Here is a 20,332-nt window from a genome sequence, read left to right as displayed (position 1 = left end):
CTATTCCTCTCTGCATGAAACAGAACCATGAATAGAAGTCTGATCCACCTAACCGGGTGCTATCTATCTTTTTTGAGTGTCCTGGATCTCAGACAATAAATTTCAGCTGGCTTTCTAGCTAAGGTCTTTTTGGTGGAGCTTACACAATCAAAGCATGTGCTCTGCCATGGAGATATGGCTAGGTCCCCTCGAAATTGTCAAAATAAGTTTGAGAATGACATGTGTTGTACACCCTAACCCACCCCAAAAATATCAAGGCACCTGAAGAAGCAAGTCTCTTATATGTATCTTTGAAGAGAAGAACACCTGGCCATAATGGCCAACTAGGTACCTATGGAAGCCCACAACCAATACCTACATGCAACAGCACTCCTCCATCCCCCAACTTGTGTTCCCCAGCAACTTTGACAGTGGAGAACACAGCCATTGAAAGTCCTTATCCTTCTTCTACTAGCAGTCAACTTACTGAGAACAACCATGTACATTTAAATATCACTTTATGGTCTCTTCATTACCCGGGAAAAGGAAAAGGAAAAGGAAAAGGAAAAAAGGAAAAGGAAATACCAATAATGGTTTTAATCCAACAGGGGATTGTCTGCTGAGAAGCAATTTACCCAAGAAACTCCTAGTAGGTGCATGAGTGGCTCAGGCACACACCTTGGAATTGCAGCCAATAAACACTGGCATCACCAAAAAAATCTACTTTCTCTCTCTCTCCTTTGAAGGAAGGAACCACAAGTAAACTTCAGAAGATAGTGGCCACTGTAGAAGACGGCAAGTGTCCATATTGTCTTGAACACTGCGGATAGACCTACACAGTAATTGTCCACCACCAGCCATGTATAAGAACCCACCAAGGTGTGATAAACATTCTGTTCTCATTGCCTGCCTGAGGCTGCAAAAACAGATAAACACTTCTGGAAGACCACAATGTCTGACTGGTGAGCTGTGCATGGCTTTGTAGGTCACAAGCTAGATAGGCATGCAGTCACATCAGGATTTTGAATATTGTAAACTGAAGCTTGCCTTACCCCAGGCAGATCCATGATAAAGTCGTAGGCATTGGCTTGTTTGGTTGCTCTGATGATGTCTTCCATAGTGGCATCTTCCCGACCATAGCGAATGTTCTCTGCAATGGTGGTAGCAAACAGGACTGGTTCCTGCTCAACTATGCCAATCAAAGAGCGCAGCCACTGAATATTAAGCGAGCGAATATCATGTCCATCTAGAGTAATCTACACAACAACAACAAGTTGTTTGCAGGATAAATAGTCATAATACACTTGTTCAGTCACTCAATATTTGATATTGGAATAGACTCTACACTAGGAATACAGTGGTGCCTCGCAAGACAAAATTAATTCGTTCTGCGAGTTTTTTCGTCTTGTGAATTTTTCGTCTTGCGAAGCACGGTTTCCCATAGGAAATGCATTGACGGTTTCCCATAGGAATGCATTGACGGTTTTAAGAAAAAGGCGCAAGACGTTATCGTCTTGCAAAGCAAGCCCATAGGGAAATTCGTCTTGCGAAGCAACTCAAAAAACAAAAAACTATTTCATCTTGCGAGTTTTTCGTCTTGCGAGGCATTCGTATTGCGAGGTACCACTGTAGATGAATCTGTCAATTTTGGTTTCTCCCAGTTTTCATATTTCCACACTACTACGTGATTTTTTTAAACAAAAAAAGTACCCATGAAAGTTCTTTAGCATGAATATTGCTTAATACACACATTTCTGAAATGCAATTTCCCTAATACAATGCAGTTTTATATGCTATATTTACTAATCAATGCCTTTAAGCACTTTGTACCCTACTCTATGAGGGTGGCAGGTGGCGCTGTAGCCAAATCACTGAGTCTCTTGGGCTTGCCAATCAGAAGGTCGGCAGTTCGAATCCCACGATGGAGTGAGCTCCCACTGCTCTGTCCCAGCTCCTGCCAACCTACCAGTTCAAAAGTATGCCCGTGCAATTAGATAAATAGATTCCGCTGTGGCGGGAAGGTAAGTGGTGTTTACATATGCTCTGGCTTCTTTCACAGTGTTCCGTTGCACCAGAAGCGGCTAGTCATGCTGGCTACATGACCCGGAAGGCTGTCTGTGGACAAACGCTGGCTCCCTCGGCCTGAAAGGGAGATGAGCACCGCAACCCCATAGTTGCCTTTGACTGGACTTAACCATACAGGGGTCCTTTACCTTTTCACCTTACCCTATTCTATGTACATGCTACTTTGCTGGAGAACTGCACTGCAAAATTCAGAAAACTGTGAATTTCAAAGGCTGGCTGGATTTCACTTCATATATTGATTCAGAAAGCGCAAATTACGTATGTTCACCTTTAAATGCAAACTGAATCTAATTTCTCCCCTATCTCTGCTATATACCAGGGGTCAGCAACCTTTTCAGCCATGGGTCCACAGTCCCTCAGACCATGTGGTGGGCTGGACTATATTTTTTTTGGGGGGGGGAGGGAATGAATGAATTCCTATGCCCCACAAATAACCCAGAGATGCATTTTAAATAAAAGGACACATTCTATTCATGTAAAAACACGCTGATTCCTGGACCGTCCACGGGCCAGATTCAGAAGACGATTGGGCTGCATCCTGCCCACGGGACTTAGGTTGCCTACCCCTCCTCTATACCCACAGTGGAAATGAATCATGTCCCAGGATTCTTTAAATGAAAATAGAAGTTATGTAATTGTTTACAGGATTTTTATTTAAAAAGGATGGGGGGAGGGATGAAAATGAAAGTGACCACTCTCTTACAATGAAGTTAGGTAAAGCTCTCACCATGCCTTCACTAGGGTCATAAAATCGCTGGATGAGCTGTATTGTGGTGCTCTTTCCAGCTCCACTGGGTCCAACAAAAGCTGTTGTTTCCCCTGCCTTGATAACCATGTTGAGTTTTTCTAAAATCTGGAAATAAAAATGAAAAAGATCACATGTTTAAAAAGTGTTTTCCCTGATGTTCAAAGCAGTACATGGAAGCTGCTATAATGGTTAACCAGAAAAGTGAAGCTCTTACCTTTACGTCAGGCCTGGATGGGTAGTAGAAAGTCACATTATGGAATTCAATTTCACCACGGACTTTATCCAGCTTGTAGCCATCTTCTGACATACAGTCAATAACAGGTTTCTGGGGCAGAGTTAATCGGTTATATTACTTCCCTTGTAGAAAAGCTGCTTTCTCTCTCTCTTTTGCACTGGGTAGAATCCAAACATAAGGAAGACCCTTGTAAGAGGGTCTTAAGGAGTTGCTCCAGCTCCTGGGATTGGCTGGGGATGGAACCACCCATTTCAGATTACCAATGGGATGCCTGCCACTTGGGTAGCCCCCACACTGCCTCCCTAGATGCCAGTCAACTTCCATGGCACTTCCCCAACAGGCGAATTGGGATGGTGAATCAGACTTCAGATGAGAAGTCTAAGGATGTTAACAGATCCTGGCCCTATGCCATGCCAACTCTGCTCATTTTGCTGCAATCTGTAAAGTTTTGGCCTGTTTTCATCCTCCCCCAAGTTCCGTGCTGTCCACCTTTCACATGGTCTTTGAGTCAAGGGGCACAATGTGCCTGCTATGCAAAGAGACCACATGCCCAGACCATGCTTGGGGAATAACTTTGGCTTTCCTGGGAGTCAATCCCATTGAACTCAGGCTTGCATGTGAGTAGCCATGCACAGGGATTGCACTGCTAAAGATATTCTTTAAAAAGTGCAAGGCATTATACACATTTTCCTATGACCCACTCGTCTCGTTCTCTAATCACGCGCATCAAAGCTGTTAAGTAAGCATTATTTTCTGCTATGCGAGAGCTAAAAGCAGAAGAGCACAGCTGGCTGCTATGGACGTAGTTTATTTGCCCCCAATGGGATTACAAAGGGTTATATTTGCTGGCTATTCCATTCTCTCCATTCCCTGAAGCTTTGGTAACACTATATGTATTAATGCCCTTATCTGAGCCTTTGGCTTCACTTCATTCCTTATAAATCAAGGGAGACCATAGCAGCTTAATTCCTGAAACCACTTTGCGGAGCTGAGTGTCTTGGCGATCAGGCCGCTTATAGAGTTGACTCCTAATAGATAAATATTGGAGCTTGCTGATACTTTGAATATTCATAAGCAATCATTTAGAACTGCCACTTGGAGGAATGCGCTCTTTGTCAAATGCACAGGCATGGTGCTGGTTTGCTTTAATCTGCAATCAATTTTTCCCTTAATCACCATAATATTTCTCATCTGTGCTGTTGGCAGAAGCCCTTAAGCTGATGCAAAGCTCATTTATTTCACCCTCCAACACAGGCTAGTGGTGCTGAACCAGTTGAGCTACTCACTTTATCTATCGTCTCAAAGATATTTGTTGCAGCTCCTCGGCCAGTGGCGAAGGCTTCCAGGCAAGGAGAAGCTTGGCCAAGACTTAAGGCAGCTACCAGAACTCCAAAAAAAACCTGAAAAGAAAGAAAAGGGGGTGGGGGAAAACAATTATGTTTTCTGGGTGGTTTTAAAAATTGCATTGGAGCAGAAATTAAATTATAATTAGAAGGAATCATTCTGGAAGGCAGAAAAATGTTTTCGCCCTGTGTGATATATTAAGGAGGGTACAAAAAAGATATTTATAGATCTGAAGGCAGGAATGCAATTTAAAATGGCATTATTGTTTTCTTTTCTCAACTAAGGGAAACATTTCAAATTTTCAGATGAGTAGAGGGAGGTTCCAAAGAAGGTTAAAGGATGCTCTGAAATATATCTTATATGCTAATAGTGAATTCGTTGTCTGAGCGGCAATCCTTGAGTAGTCAAAATGACACCATTTGTGCATAGGAGGAAGGTCTCAGCCAGCTGGAGGGGGAGAGGAGGAAATGACCCCAAGGGACCTCCCCCCCCCCACACAAATATCAGCCCAGTGAATATGCTTGGTAAGTATAGAATGCTGACTGGCTGTAGGGAGGTGTGACAGAAAAATGTGTGGGATGGTGGCAAAAGAAGAGGAGAAGGCTAGCCGGAACCCTGAACAGAATACCTCCTACTAGGTACGCTGCAGCTTTACACTACAGGTCCCACCTGTTAAGGTTACACTGAAAAGTTTACAAAGCACCCACTTTGTTTTTCAAAGCAACGAGGTGGCTGGAAGTGCAAGTGCTTTGAGGGGGGGAAACGGGGGAAACCACTGAAAGCCTTACCTGTATAAGTGTGCCAGGTGAGTACTCCTCATCTTCAAGAACAAGTTTTGAGCCGTACCAAAATGCTAGCGCGTAACTCAGGAAAATGATGCACCAGATGTAACCGGTGAAAAATCCCATTATTATTCCCTTTCTAATTCCCCAGTTTTGGGCAAACACTAGGTTTTTGTCATATCTGCGGAAAGAGCAAAAGGAAAATTTAAGAAGTGCATTTGAGAAAAATAAAACACAGCAAAGGGGCTAAATAAGGGCCAGGTTTGGGGCTGAAGGAGTTACAAAAGAGGCATGCTTGCATGGTGCAGGTGTAATGCCTGTAGCTCAGTGGCAGAGTGCACCCTTTGCATGTGCAAGGTGCTCAGTTCGGTCCCCAACCTCTCCAGGTCAGACTGGGAGAGACTCACACGTGAAACCCCAGACATCTGCTGCCATTCAATGTAGGCAATGCTGAACAATTTGGACCAATGGTCTGATTCAGAATAAGGGGTGGGTAGTGCAAGGAGGAGGAGTCTATCTTCTACTTTTTTGGATGAGGGGTGCTGGACCCTTTCCCCTTCCTGCACCTTATTTCCTCCCCATATCATATTGAAATACAGGCATTCTCCCCACCTACGCATGATTGACTGGCGTGTCACTTCATATATGCGCAGTGCTGGGAAATAGATAGATGATAGATAGATAGATGATAGATAGATAGATAGATAGATAGATAGATAGAGATAGATATGATACGTTCATCCCTAGAAATAGTGGTAGCGAGCTGGAGAGTCCCTGTGGCTTGCAAGAAGACCCTTTCCAGAGCCCGAAGAGAACGTCAGTGAGGGCGGAGGAAGCCCCAAAGAGACCCATGGCACAGCGGGGCTTTGTTTAGGCTGCTCAGCTTCCCCACCTAACAGCTGATGTGCAGGGTAGCGCAGCAGCAGCAGCAGCCGCAGCCGCCACTTTTTCGCACGTCCTCCAGCTGGTCCCAGAGCTTCAACTCTAGTTGGAGATAGAGTTGTGTGGAGAGAGAAAGAGAGAGAGAGAGAGAAGTAGAGACAGAGCTGGGGAGCAGGGGGGAAACAGGCATTTAGAGGCTTTTTAGAGGATGCTCCCCACTTACGCAATTTTTGCTTATGTGTGCAGGGGCCTGGAACATATCCCCAATGTAACTGGGGGGATGCCTGTACTAGAAAGTTTGGGGGAAAGTGTACTGTATGGGATGATAGACTGGGTGGATCTAAGCTATAGCAAAGGAGAGGATTCATCTTCCTGCACGTGTTATGCTCTTAAAATCATAGGCTTTGTTGCTTTTAAATTTCTTCAGGTCTGTGAGTCAGTCATGATATACGAACCAACCTTGCAACTTCTTTTCTTTCCCCTCCAAAAGCAGCCACTGTTCTGATGGATGAGAGCACTTCATCGGCCACAGCGCCAGCTTTTGCATAAGCTTTTAATTCTCGACCTGTCAGCTTTGCCACAGCCTAAACCAATCAGTAAGAAGATTCATTTAGGCAGTGAAGGTTTTTCTCCTTTGGATTGTACAAGCTCCTTGCTGTCACACTGGGTTATCTACATTTACAAAGGACACATTTATGTAGCAAATTCATTCTTCTTTTTCTTTTTTCGCTCTCTTCACCTACCCATAGCCATGTGCTTATGTGATAGATCAGGTTGGCTTATCTAGTGCATTATATAGCTGCATTTTAGGCAACATCACCATATTCCACTGTGCTCTAGAATCAGCTATATACAATATTGATGTTGCATATGCCATCATACAACCGTAACACTTCACACCTAATATTTCTATTACAAAGATTTTGTCAGCCTTCCAGCATCACAGAGGATTTCTCTGTGAATGTTTAGACAAGGTTGACAGGGAGTTTGTTAAATGCCTGCCTTCCACAGAGTCAGCTTTCAGAGGGCTGGGCGTGCTTGCTTGTGCAGCAAAACCAAGGAAGAGTCTTACGGCACAACAAAAATTACCTAATGTGGCATTCCCCAACTGGATGCCCCCCAGATGTTGCTGGAATACAACTCCAAACAACCCTGGCAAAGCTGGTTTGGGACTGATGGGAGATGTAGTCCAATAACTCCAGCTGTAATCCAGTAACATCTGCAGAACACCAGGTTTGAGAAAGGTTGATCTAAGGTATTGTGGCTTCCATTACTGCATGCACATCCCACTGAAGTCAATGGCAAAAATCCAGTTGGGTTTACTGAGGCTCTCAGTTTGGTTATAGGAAAGACAGACAGCATTACTGAACAACAGTGAAAAATAGATATTGGACAGATTTTTAAAAACCCTTAGTAGGTGGTTTGACAGAGTTCTGTGGAGTAGTTGTTGTTTTTAAACAGCCAGCGACTTTAAAATCATGCCATAGTTCTCCATGACTACAAAGCAGCCATAATTAGATATGAATGGCATTGTTTCTTACCAGGCCAATCATGGCAGCTCCAACCCCAAGTAGTGGACTGACTGAGATAATAACCAAGGTCAGCTTCCAGCCTCTAACAAATCCTAACATGAATCCACAAATAAAGGTGGTGAACCGCTGGATAAAGACTGCTACTTGATCAGCAATAGCATCATTTATTTTATTTACGTCACTGTGGAGAACAAAAAGAGTTGAAGCAGCAGTTGCATATGACCCTTATTGCAATCCCAAATATTCATTCAATTTGTTTCTACATTGGAGAAATATTGATGAGACCCATTTATCTCATTTGCTTTTATCTCTTCGTTCCTTTGTTCAGACATTTGGGAACTGAGGTCTGAGGTAAACAAGCCTTTCCTTTTAGATTCCAGGCAGGCTATAGGTTCTTGGGTTTCTGGGACAGGTATTTGGCTTACGAAGCACCCCACTCTTGGACTCTACTTGCGAACAACCCTGTGCTTGTGTTTCTCCTCCTCACCCCAGTTCTCCTTGTAAGCTTGGAGACTGGCTGTGCTACGTGTCAGCCATGGAAAAGGAGAGTGAATGAGCATTGGCAGGGTCACTTAGCAACAAAAGGACATGCTCATCAAGCATCACCAGCTTGTGAAAAAATGGCAGGCCAGTTGATGGTGCAAACAGGGCTGCCTTCCAGATGTTTTGGACTACAACTGCTCTGGCTGAGGATGATGCAGTCCAAAGCACGTCGAAGGTACCAGGTTAGGGAAGGCCTTAGATTTTTTTGCTGGGAAAATGTCTACATGACACACCTGCCTTGCTATCTGTGTGTTTCCACCCTCTCCCTGTGAGGCTCATGGCTGCTTCCTCCCACCTGCTTCTACATCTCTGCTTAAGTGTCTATGGTGGCCTTTGGTAGGAAGTTTCAAACAGAGATAATAGTTTCATCTTCTACCCTTTTAATACCTGTTGTTTTCAGCAGCTGCTAAAGATGGACAAATCCATCAGTTTTGGTTTATTTAGTTTCTCATTTTTTCTGGTCTTTGCAGCACTTTCTCATCAGTTTGTGATTATTATTATTTTTAATGTCCTCACAGAAATGCATCAGTGTTTCCTTATTATTATTTCATTAAATTTATGTACCTCAAAGTGGTTTCAGTGTGAACATGCATTTTTGTATGTAATTTTGTCTAATGCACACATTTTTTTTGCAAGCAGTATTCCTTTATGTAATGCATTTATGTGATTTTCACTAATACATGCATTTTTAATGTACACTTTTCCCCAATATATGCATTTTTCTACACATTTTTAATCGAAGAACTGCATCACAAGTAGGAATTTGGAAAGCCAGCTCTGTTTTCAACTCATTTATTGTTCTAAGAAGTGCAAATTCAAACCAATTTTCTCTCACATTGCTAGCAAAATCCAGTGGAATATTAGCTCTGCTTTGGAGTCAGACCCCAGTGTGGTACAAGTAATACTGTAGATATTATTCTTCACTCACATAACCTCGCACAGACTACTCATTAGCATGCAGCGTCTTAAAAACATGCTGACCTCATCCACCAATGGATGTCTGAGATTACTCACTCAGAAATACGTGTACTGAGTTCCCCCACTGATGTACAATCAAACCAGCCTATATCCATCCTCATTATTTTCCTGAAATAGGCTTTTCTGATTTTCTGTGTCTGTCGAGCGGCTGAGATTACCCATAAGCTGATCTGTAGGGGGTAGGGAAGAATGAGAGATAAGAAAGAGTCACGGTTAAAAGGGGGAGGCGGTGATCATCTAGCAACTACGAAAACACGATGCAAATATTGACAGCACAGCCAGCTAAATGGAAAAAAATATTCTAATTTTGGGTTTATTTGGCATTGATTATTTCTGTTATAAAAACCCTGCACATGCTTTATAGGTTGATTCCGGCATCTACAGATATATGCTACAATGACTGGCAGGAGCCATTAACACAGTTACATTAGTGGGAATTGCCTGGCTTTAACCAGGAACAGAATACATATCGTACTTTTCCGTGTATAAGACTAGGTTTTTTTCTTTAAAAATGATGCTAAAAAGTAGGGGTCGTCTTATACATGGATAGTGCATAGGATGGACATTTGATTGGTTGCTGCCACAGCTGTCAGCGGCTATTGAGCGTGTTATTGGTTCCTGCATCAATGGCTGGTGTTGAGTGGCTGAAGCTGCGGTAATTTGGCGGGCGACTGGCAGCTTCTGCCAGCGAGGGGACATTTGAGAGGCAGCTTTTTGGACGCATGCGGGTGAGCAATTTTCGGCAATCCCCCACAACAACCCTACGTAATTCCCCCCAAAAAACTCAACAACTCTGTGCCATCTCCCCCAATTTTCTTAAATTTGAGTCCCCCAAAATAGGGGGCGTCATACATAGGGGCATCTTATACACAGAAAAGTACAGTACATAATAGGGTGCTTTTATGTGCTTGGGAACAGTAGTCAGGTCGTAACATGCACTGCTTTCATAAATTTCTACCTCCACAGAACCCTTTCCACGTCACATTGTAAGCCACATAGTGTTCTTGAGGAGCAAAATCACTGCTGCTGTCTGAGATAGTTGGGCCTTCCCATCAGGATTTAGAATACACCCTAGAATACTCAAACCTTGCACATTGCAGCTGCATTTTATAAGGCATGGTGAAATGTGGTGGGCAAGCTGCCTCCAGAGAGCCTTGCCTACCATTATTGATCTTGACATTGAGGAGCTAACTGTAAAAAAACCAAACCACTTCTGTTAACTCTTGTGATTAAAGGGCAAATAAACACTTGGTCCCTTTGTGTGCATTCTACATGACATGGAGCATGGGAACAAATCTCAGGCTTACAAACCTACTCCAGTAGGGCTACTAAACACATGGACATGTATATAACTGGATCTGGATCATCACCATGAGACAGCAGCATAAAAATTGCCTCACAATGCCCATAGCTGAAGGATTCCAGTCAACAAATGTCGACAGGAAGTTGGGAGGGATGAATGGGAACACAAGGCAGGGCCTTCTGGGTGGTTGCACTCCAAACTGGAAATGCCCTGTGACTGTGTCCCAACTGTGGAGAAAGGAGTTTAGCTGCCTTTTTGTTGTTTTTCAGGTGAGTGCCACCGACATTAAGCCATTTTCTATTGTGGAAAACAATATGAGGAAGTAAATAATAATACAGTGGTACCTCAGGTTAAGTACTTAATTTGTTCCGGAGGTCCGTACTTAACCTGAAACTGTTCTTAACCTGAAGCACCACTTTAGCTAATGGGGCCTCCTCCTGCTGCCTCGCCGCTGGAGCCCGATTTCTGTTCTCATCCTGAAGCAAATTCTTAACCTGAAGCACTATTTCTGGGTTAGTGGAGTCTGTAACCTGAAGCGTATGTAACCTGAGGTACCACTGTACTGACCTGGAAGTATGCCAGCACAAGCACTGCACAGCCTATTCCCCCATAGTAACTTGCAAAATAACTCATTTCCGTTTCAATGTCCAGCAACCTGAAAGATAAAGAAAGAATTAAAGAAGATATATGACCTTGGTAAATCAGTCCATCTTGAATCGATGTGCCTGCAGGCAAAATTAATATGAGAAATAATGTAACTTCATTAGCAGCTAGATGAACTTATTTCCATTGTTCTTTTCCCTCAGTTAACATCCGGGTATGAATTCAGAGAGGGCAGAGTAATGGATTATAGTGAAAACAAAAAACTGACTTTCCAAAATAATATGCACTGTAAGTAGCAGACAGTCTGACAAAATAGGTCCACCATATTCTCCATTAATATTAATAACAACAACATATCATTTATATGCCACACATCTGAATGGGTTGCCTCAGCCACTCTGGGTGGCTTCCAACAAATTATAAAACGTCAGTAAAACATCAAACATTAAAAGCATTAAATGCTAACTGGTTGATGTGTAATTCAACAAGGGCAAAACAAAGAAGGAATATTAGTTATTGTTCAACATTTGCATAAACTGATCCAGTTTCAAACTATTTCCTTGTGGAAGACTAATGATGCAATCTATGCACATATACCTGGAAGCAAGTCCTATTCCATATAGTGGGACTTACTTCTATGTAAACATGCGTAAGAGTGCTGAATCTGAACCACTGCCAAAAAAAACAGTGCTTAGGTGGGACAAGTGAATCAACCTTAAGTTTAGCTCAATTATCTTTGGCCCTGAAATCCAAGTACTCAACCACTATTGACTTGTGGGTTGCAGCTGCAACTTTTGAAGCCAAAGGACATTTACCTTTGTGTGATTTCCTGTTGAAATTGTGCACAATAGTTCTAAATGCCAAAAGTAAAGATATATCTTTCTTTTTCTTTTTTTTTTACTTCTACAGAACCAGGACAGTACAAAGCAAATCTTAGAAAAATGACTGACGAATTTCTATTTTTACACGTTCTAGTAAGAGCCAGCAGTTGGCAAAGCTGGCTAGACTCAATGGTAGGGGAAGCATAAATTAAAATGAGCAATTATCAGCCAGGAAATGAACAAAGTAGCAACACCTCCAGCTCTGGAGAGGAGATGACATTAGTCCAACTGAGATAGGACATGGTATGGGAATATTATTTAAGGCATGGGGTTTGCAAAACTACAGAGCCAACGCCCAGTTGTGTAATCACACATATATGAAGGCAGGCTGGTAAACTGACCTGGAGTATCATTGGTTTGTCTTCTGTGCAAGAATGCAGAAGATTTCAGACAATGTCATTTAATAACAGGGGAGATAAAATGCTTTGCTCATTTGCAAGGTCTATAAATAACGAAATATTGCAATATTACTGTAAGGTTATGTCCAGCCTCTACTCATAGTCGACCTGATGAAACTAATGAACCCATGTTAGTCATGTTTTTTAACTTCAATGGGGCTACTCTGAGTAGTATTAGCACCGGACACAATGCAAAATGTCTTGTTCACTTACCCACAACTCACTGGTGTATTATTGTCGTTTTGATGATAGGAACTGTTGATCCACACTATAGTGTTATTCACACATCCTTTGTTTGGGTCACTAAGCTCTTGCTTCTCGATATCATATTGAATAAATGTGTCTGTCATCACCCCAAAGACAATCAACATGGCTGGCTGGGCAGCTCCATGAAGAGCAGCGCAGATGCCACCAAAAACCATCATCAGTTTCTCAGATGAAGAAGCAAATCTAAACTTTAGGTGGGGGGAAACAGAATTCACAAAAAAATTATGCACCGCTCCTTTGTATATGAATGTTCCAATTGTTTTTCTTACTAGCAATGGCTGAAACCCAAGGCTGTTGCTTCACTGGCAGAATGGCTTTGATCCAGCAGAGGCGGCCACTAAAATAAACGGAAGTTGTTTTCCCATCCCATTTTCCTGCTACAGTCCCTTGAGAACTGAAAATCTGTTGCAGAAGCTTGTAGGACCCTCTAGATAAGTGTGGAAGAAGGCACAAGGGTTGTGTATGGAAGAGAGATATCAGTGCAAATCACCTCCCTTCTTTTGCATTAATAGATGCTCTTCTGAGTCAAAAGCCACTCCATGAGTGGAACTATAGCACTGGATTTCACCCAGGTGGCGCTGTGGGTTAAACCACAGAGCCTAGGACTTGCCAGTCAGAAGGTCAGCAGTTTGAATCCCCGTGACGGGGGGAGCTCCCGTTGCTCGGTCCCAGCTCCTGCCCACCTAGCAGTTTGAAAGCACGTCACGTGCAAGTAGATAAATAGGTCCCGCTCCGGTGGGAAGGTAGAAGGCGTTTCTGTGTGCTGCTCTGGTTCACCCGAAGCGGCTTAGTCATGCTGGCCACAAGACCCAGAAACTGTACGCTGGCTCCCTCGGCCAATAAAGCAAGATGAGCGTCGCAACCCCAGTCGGTCACGACTGGACCTAATGGTCAGGGGCCCCTTTACCTTTAATGCTAAGCTCCACCATTCCTTCTTGGAGTAACAACATGCACCACCTTCACAGGGAACATCAGGCTCCCCATAACAGTTTTGGAAAAACAAAATACAAAGCTGTCTCCATTTGTACTTGAATCTCCAAAGGGGTGGTTGCGATTATGATGATCCTATAAGCTGGGAATCTGACCACCCTGATCTATAGAACCACAGCAGATATATGAAGTGGTGAAAAGCAACAATTTTATTACCAACTCAAAGAAGCCAACTCGAATCTCATTCTTCTCTGATGTCCTGTTTAAAAAAGAAAGAATGCAAATGTGTTGTATTATGAAAATTGTATTCTTTCTCCCAGATATGCTAGGAATCAAATTCCTTTTGTTGTATTGCCTGATGGAAGAACCTCTTCACAGTGCCAAAGAAGTCTATGTGTAAAGGCAGCTCCATCCTACCACCAGCAGCCTCTTCCCCCACCATTGAATCAATCCAAAACAGTAAAGAATTCTCCAGTATTTTCACACACACACTGCGTTCTTGAGAAATCCAGTTTCACGGCATGTTCCCTAAGTGGTGTTTTACAGATGCTGGACTACAGGAGCATATCTCAAAAGCCCCCCTCATGTAATCAATATTGACTGGTGTTATAACAAAACATTTGCAAAAATAGCATATAAAAGTTTGCTAATGCCCATTTCTGACTTCTGTGAAAGAATGTGCTTTCCTTGACAAATTAAAAGAGACTCTTGTTATTCTAGATCCAGCCACAACTGAAACCTATTTTAGGCCCCAAAAGAAGAAGAGTGAGCATAGTACAGAAGGCAAGGCGGTTCTTGGAACAATGAGGCAGAGATGGGAGAGGCTGGCAGATTAATCTGAGGGATAAATTTGTGCTGCCTGAAGAGTTACAAGCTGTGGTTTGTTATTGCTGTCATTGAACCACCCATATACTTGCACGGCATCAATACTTGCATTGAAAACACAAACACACACACACACCCCAATATATTCTGACAGAATTTATCACACATTATGCACCAATCTGTATTGCCCTGCCCAATGATGAAGCAAATCTTCTGCACTTGAACAAAAATATTACATAGAAGCAGGGCTCCGAGCCCCGCCCCCCGCCAGAATTCAGCTCCGGCCCCTCTCAGGTGGGCGCCATTGCCATTATAAGAGAACAAGGGAGGTGTTCATAGTGAGTTCCAGCACCTCTTTTTTTCTAGAAAAGAGCACTTGCTAGAAGGGAAGTGGAAAAGAATCTTATTGCCACCATCCATCTGGATGATACAGATGATTAAAGTATTAAGTTGTTGGTTACACACACACACACACAAACACACACACATACACATCATGGTAAATGATTACCTGTCTTACACAGTGGCATGAAGTGGGTCTTGTGAGGTAGAAAGTGAGGTATGTGAGTGCATGCTGGGGTCTTTGTAAAGAAGTAAGGAGTCTCTAGAAATGGGTTCATGCTGGGTTATTACATTTCGGGACTGACGTGTTGCATTTCTTTATTACACAAGAGCCCCACAAGATCAGAGCAAAGGCCAGATCTAGTCCAGCACCCAGTTTCCAAAAGATACATTTGGGGAGCCCACAAACAGGACACAAGGGGGCAATAACCCTTTCTCACACAGTTCCTCCCCATCATGATCCTTCCACAGTTTACAACCATTATGGCTAGCACCCAGTTAATAGCCCTAGCCTCCGCAGATTATTTGTCTAATCACATTTGAAAACTGTCTGAAGGATGGCTGTCAGCACATCTTGTCCCAGAGATTTTGCCTCCTTTACCACCCTCTGTCACTCCTGCAAAGTTTAGCAGAATGAATGGGCCCAGCAATTATCCTGATAGAAGAGTAACCAGCTTTACTTACTTGTTCCCTTTCGTATTGTTCTTTGAAGAAGTTTCCTTTTTATTATGGAAATACCTGTGAAAGGCAAGGCAATATCCATGTGAGTACTCTTAAGGGGCCTATTCCCATGCACTTCCATTCAAATTTATTTTATCTATCAAAATGTAGGTTATCATCTTGGGACATTGTTATGGCTTCAGTTGCAACAAGATCATCATTTTGAAAGAGGCATTTGAAATACAAGGAACTGGACTTTATTTTTAACAGACTTGAAACCTGCCCCCTTAAAAAGTAGATTACAACAAAGGTTCTAAAAAGCTCTATTCCTTCAACAGGTCTGATTTTTGTGCCCTTCTGATACCATTAGTCCCCAGGACAGCCCATCCCCATTGCTGTTTTCTTCATATTTCTACACCAATTTATGACTGTAAAAAATAATTCTCATGAAAATGCACCTGCATTTTAGTGCAAATTTCTCCTAATGAACACATTTTTGTATGCACTTTTGACTTAAATACATATTTCCCCAAGCATTTTCCCCATATATAATGCATTTTTGCATGCTATTTTCTCTAATATTCATCCATTTTTATGACATTTCCCCCTAATTCATGCATTTTTGTACACTGAATAGAAAAATTCAAGAAAGGTCAAATTTCAAGTATGGCTGCATTTCAGTTCATGTATTTGTTGGGGAAGAGTGAATTGGAATGTATCTCATTAAAAGGCAAACAAAATCAAATTTCTCTTCCATTCCTACAAGGAAGGCAGTGCTAGCGGAACTCTTAAAGGAAAGGAGTAAGAATTCTTTAATGCACCATTAATTTTAAGGTTGGGACTGTCTGGCTTAATGCTGAGGCTCAGAGGATCTTCAAAGGTAGATGATGTGAGAGTGTTTGAGGCAGTTCTGGTTATAGGATCATAAGCTGTGTCTTATCCTATATATCTTAATATTCCACCTCATTGCTTCATCTGGCTGCACTCCCACAGGAAAAAATTCGTATAGCGCTATAACAATGAGAGAAGAACATAATAGGGGATGGCACCCTTCCCAGAACCTGCTAATCCCATAATTGGTCCACTACAGTATAAAGAGCATTAACTATCCTGATGGATAGCCTGGGTGGATACTTGAAAAATCAGTATTGTTCAGAAGGGAGAGAGAGTTTGATTTACTCCTTAGAGGCCTAGGTTCCTCTTGTACTCCCTGAGTGGCCTCAGGCAAGTCCTCACAGTCTTAGCTGCCATCACGAATTACACATGAATAATGCCTACAGGTCTCTGTGCTTTTCCTAGGAAAAAGCAGATTTGGGGAAAGGCAGTGTTGAGTGGGGGAAAATGAAGAAGGGTGCTTTATGGTTAACACCTTTCCTTCCTGCGGCCTTTCTACCCAAAATCATTACAGCAGAGGTTTTCAACCTTTCTGAGTCCACAGTTCCCTTGACCCAACTACATTCTTTCTACAGCACCCCTGTGGGTCTCAGGAGCCCAGTTATGTCACCCCTGGCCCACAGAGCTGGCGGTCTCTCACCCTTTTTTGAACACCCTCCCTTGTGGAGTGTTCCCTCAGCCTCTTTTCCTCTCCCCTCTGCTTGGGAGTCCTCTGGGCAGTCACGGCTGCCGCCCCTAGTCTCTGAGCTGCCCCCCTGCCCCAAAAAGAGATGCTTCATCACACTGCCCCACAGGGACCTGGGACTTGTCTGTCCATTCCCAACAGCAAAGGCTGGTGGACTGGTTGGCTGGGATCCCCCACCCGCTTGCTTGCTTACTCGAAGGCCGCCTGAGCTTCTGGCAACCAGCACCCCCTGGTCAGCCCCAGCAGAGCTTGTAGCCAGGGCTGCTGCAACACACAGTCGTACAAGCCTTTGGGAGGCAGAGATGCGAGAGGGCATCAGAGGAGGGAGGGAAGGAAAGAGGGACAGAGGCCAGTGTTGCCCGCGGCACCCCTGACCATCGTTCAAGGTACCCCAGGCTGCCACGGCCCATTTGATGAAAACCACTGCATTACAGAGGCAGAGGCAAAACAAAAAACCAAAAACCACACCACCTTGTGGAGATCCTCAGAAGTGTATTAGTGTCCCTCATCATGCAAATCAGTTAATGGGGCCAACGCTTTCCTGAATGATAGCTGTCCTATCTTTACTGGTCTCTTATTGGGATGCTCATCTTTGCCCTCATCTGCACATAACACTAAGCCAAACCATAGTTTAGTGTAAGTGACCAGATTGGCAGAGAAGGCATGTGATTGCTTTTTCATCCCTATCTGCATGGGCCATATCAGGGAGAAGTACCATCCAATTCAGCATAAATTAACCTTTCGTATACAAAGTTCACCTGCACGAACATGAATTTTCAGTTTTGAAGGGCATTGATCATATTGCTATAATGGTTAGGTTACATTATACTGCTGGTAAAAACGGTCAGATCCCAGTCCTTCCAGAATCATAGCTGTCAACATTTCCCTTTTTTAAAGGGAAATTCCCTTATTCCGAATAGGATTCCTCGCAAGAAAAGGGAAAAGTTGACAGTTATGTCCAGAATGCATCTCCGCGCTACTCTGAGTTTCGCCTCACCAGAAGGCTTAATTTGAAACTTAAGTCCCATTCATGTGTGTACCTGGCACCAAACTTCGTGACAACCAGTTTGAGTGCGGTTCTGAGCTGTGAAAACATATGTAAGGGCTTGGTGTTTTCTCTCTCTATTTCCGCATATCTGGAGCCCAGCTCCTCAGAAATTTGCTTAAGGCTATATTCTCTCACCAACTGTATAGTGATACAGCAGGCAGGTTTCTATTTTAAGACATATTAGTTTTGCTTTCACCAAATTATAGCCTAGTACAAATCTCTTCGTATTTAATTCTGGGTTTTTTTGTTTTATTTTTTTGTAAGAGGGTTTTCCAGCAAGAATATTGTATTCTGTTCTAGAATATTCTGTTGTGGCATAGACCACAGCCATGAACCCACACAAAAATGATTGATTGGTTGTCAGTCAATGTCATATCTAAGGAAAGCAGCCAGAGTGGAAGATATTTGCACATGGAATTGTTAATTGTCACATCATGCCATGAAACCTGTGAATAGCTCCAACCTGCATTGTAAGAGGAATTGATTGAAATAGTAGCATTTTCTTCTGCTATTCTGTTATTGCATATTGTGTTCTGAATTTTTGCTTAACTCATACCAGTTGCATAATATTAGAGCGTAGAAAATTGAAGTGGCTGCATTTCCTATGTTGCAAACACACCAATGAATTATGAAAACTGCTTTCTAGGCATCAAATAAATGAATAGTGTGGATTCTTTATACAGCCAAAACTGCACCATCCACTCACAACGGGGAAAGTATCAGCAGGCTCAAGAGATCCCTCCCCCCACGAAGTACCAAATAGGTGCAAAAAAAAATTGGGGGGGGGGGGGAGTTCAATGAAGAGGGCAAAACCAACAAAACAGACAAATGAGGTCTGCACATGCTCAGTAGTCACAGAATGTTCCTTGACAGTTGAAGGAAGGAGAGGGTGTAAAACCAGGAGAGGGGAAATGGAATGAGGCATGGCTGGCTAAAATCCAGAACAGAAGGACTCTCTACACTGCAACATTTTGTTGCATGTCCTACTTGTGCAACCAAATACTTTGTAAATATCTGCATTACTTACTCTGGTTTGCAGATGCCGTTATCTGGTGGGGAAAACAAATACATCCTATAGTTAGCATTCTTTGAAAATTAATCCACACACACATACAAAGCCATTTTAATTACCGTATGTACAGGCAGTGTTTGATTAAAGAGAACTCAAAGAGTTCGTACAAAAATCCCAGTAAGATCCAAAATGGACCAAATTGGAATGATTCATGTTGGAGATCTGATTCTACAAACCAGCTCCCAAAACAGGTTCAGGAAATGGAAAGAGACATAACTTAGTGGTGGAGCCAATGTTTTGCATGCAGAAGATCCCACAGAATTGTATCATCTTGCCATTGCTAACCGAAGAATGACTATGTTCAGGCACAGGAGTGCTTGTGTGTCAAGGTCAGAACAAGGCTCTGTTTTTGTTTTTTAAGATGCTTCTATTATTACAAAACACTGGGGAAATTCCCACTATATTAAAATGGCCGCTGTATTTTATTATGTATGTGTATTTATCCAGGCTCTTATTCCACTTCGGAATAAGTTAAAAAGTAACTCTGAAACAACATAAAATAATCAGCATGATATTACTGGGGGGGAGTCAATCTAATGCAGAAAATACCACATCAAGATGGGGCAGCTGGTTGCCCCATTTCAAAATTCTAAGACTTAATCTTGCCTGCTCATCACCTCTGCTGCTACCTCTTCCTCCTTCTCCAGCTAAGAAAGGTAGCACTCTGCATCCAAGATGCTGAGATGCTCAAAAAGAGAATATCAGTCTTGGGACCAATCACAACCCCTGCAAACTGGTCTATTGCACACTGGAACTTGGGGAAGAGGACAATCCTCTTGAGCTGCATATCCTCCTTCCACATCATGTCAGATAATTTGTTAACTTTTCCACCTAGAGGAAGAGGAGGAGTTAGCAGTAGTGAGTGGGCAAGCAAATACTTCCCCCCCCCAAAAAAAAACCCCACGAGCTTGGGATGATATGAGCAAATGGCTCTTGAAGAGATTGACTGACATGTGCCTAAAGTCAAGAGGTATATAAAATGGAAAACATCATACGTGATTCTTCCGGCTCAAAGCCATAGTTGTCTTCTCCGATTTTCTTAATGCTGCGCAAAGTAACTGGCTCAGGCATGATCTTCCTCTTTACGCTGCTAAATAATGATGATAATGATAATAATGTCTCCCAACTTTGCAAACCAAATGACAATTTTCTAAAGCTCTCTTTTGTACTTGTATGGTTTCACTGAGTAAAATGAAATGAAATTCTTATAAGTCAGTAGGTCCATGGTTCATCTCCACTTTATTTACTTATTTATTTACTTACCCACTTACTTAAAATAAATCTGAGGAGGTCCATGGTTCAGCTCCACTTTACTT

The 20,332-nt window shown here is 42.7% G+C and overlaps 1 protein-coding gene across 5 annotated transcripts in view; it reads right to left on the bottom strand.

The window, feature by feature from the left end:
* Window positions 1–20,332, bottom strand: part of ABCB11 (ATP binding cassette subfamily B member 11) — a 77,281-nt gene that overhangs the window by 22,670 nt on the left and 34,279 nt on the right. For 2 of the 5 annotated variants that reach the window (XM_083405647.1, XM_083405646.1), the window contains exons 2-15: window positions 20,012–20,103; window positions 18,972–18,993; window positions 15,342–15,395; window positions 13,707–13,749; window positions 12,507–12,748; window positions 10,979–11,066; window positions 9,145–9,278; window positions 7,597–7,768; window positions 6,515–6,639; window positions 5,180–5,354; window positions 4,334–4,447; window positions 3,027–3,137; window positions 2,792–2,917; window positions 1,032–1,235 (exon numbers count right to left, since the gene is read on the bottom strand). In XM_083405647.1, the coding sequence (XP_083261773.1) occupies window positions 1,032–1,235; window positions 2,792–2,917; window positions 3,027–3,137; window positions 4,334–4,447; window positions 5,180–5,354; window positions 6,515–6,639; window positions 7,597–7,768; window positions 9,145–9,278; window positions 10,979–11,066; window positions 12,507–12,748; window positions 13,707–13,749; window positions 15,342–15,395; window positions 18,972–18,993; window positions 20,012–20,087 (1,686 nt within the window). In that variant the 5' untranslated portion in view covers window positions 20,088–20,103. Of the gene's footprint in view, window positions 1–1,031; window positions 1,236–2,791; window positions 2,918–3,026; window positions 3,138–4,333; window positions 4,448–5,179; window positions 5,355–6,514; window positions 6,640–7,596; window positions 7,769–9,111; window positions 9,279–10,978; window positions 11,067–12,506; window positions 12,749–13,706; window positions 13,750–15,341; window positions 15,396–18,971; window positions 18,994–20,011; window positions 20,299–20,332 lie in introns of those variants that run through there. The other 3 variants (XM_083405645.1, XM_083405648.1, XM_083405649.1) reach the window with 3 other exon arrangements.

The sequence above is a fragment of the Podarcis tiliguerta genome (genome assembly GCF_965153285.1).
Source record: "Podarcis tiliguerta genome assembly, chromosome: 1".
NCBI classification, from domain to species: domain Eukaryota; kingdom Metazoa; phylum Chordata; class Lepidosauria; order Squamata; family Lacertidae; genus Podarcis; species Podarcis tiliguerta.
The sequence above is the reverse complement of the archived record's forward strand: the minus strand, read 5'-3'. Positions and strand labels throughout refer to the sequence as shown.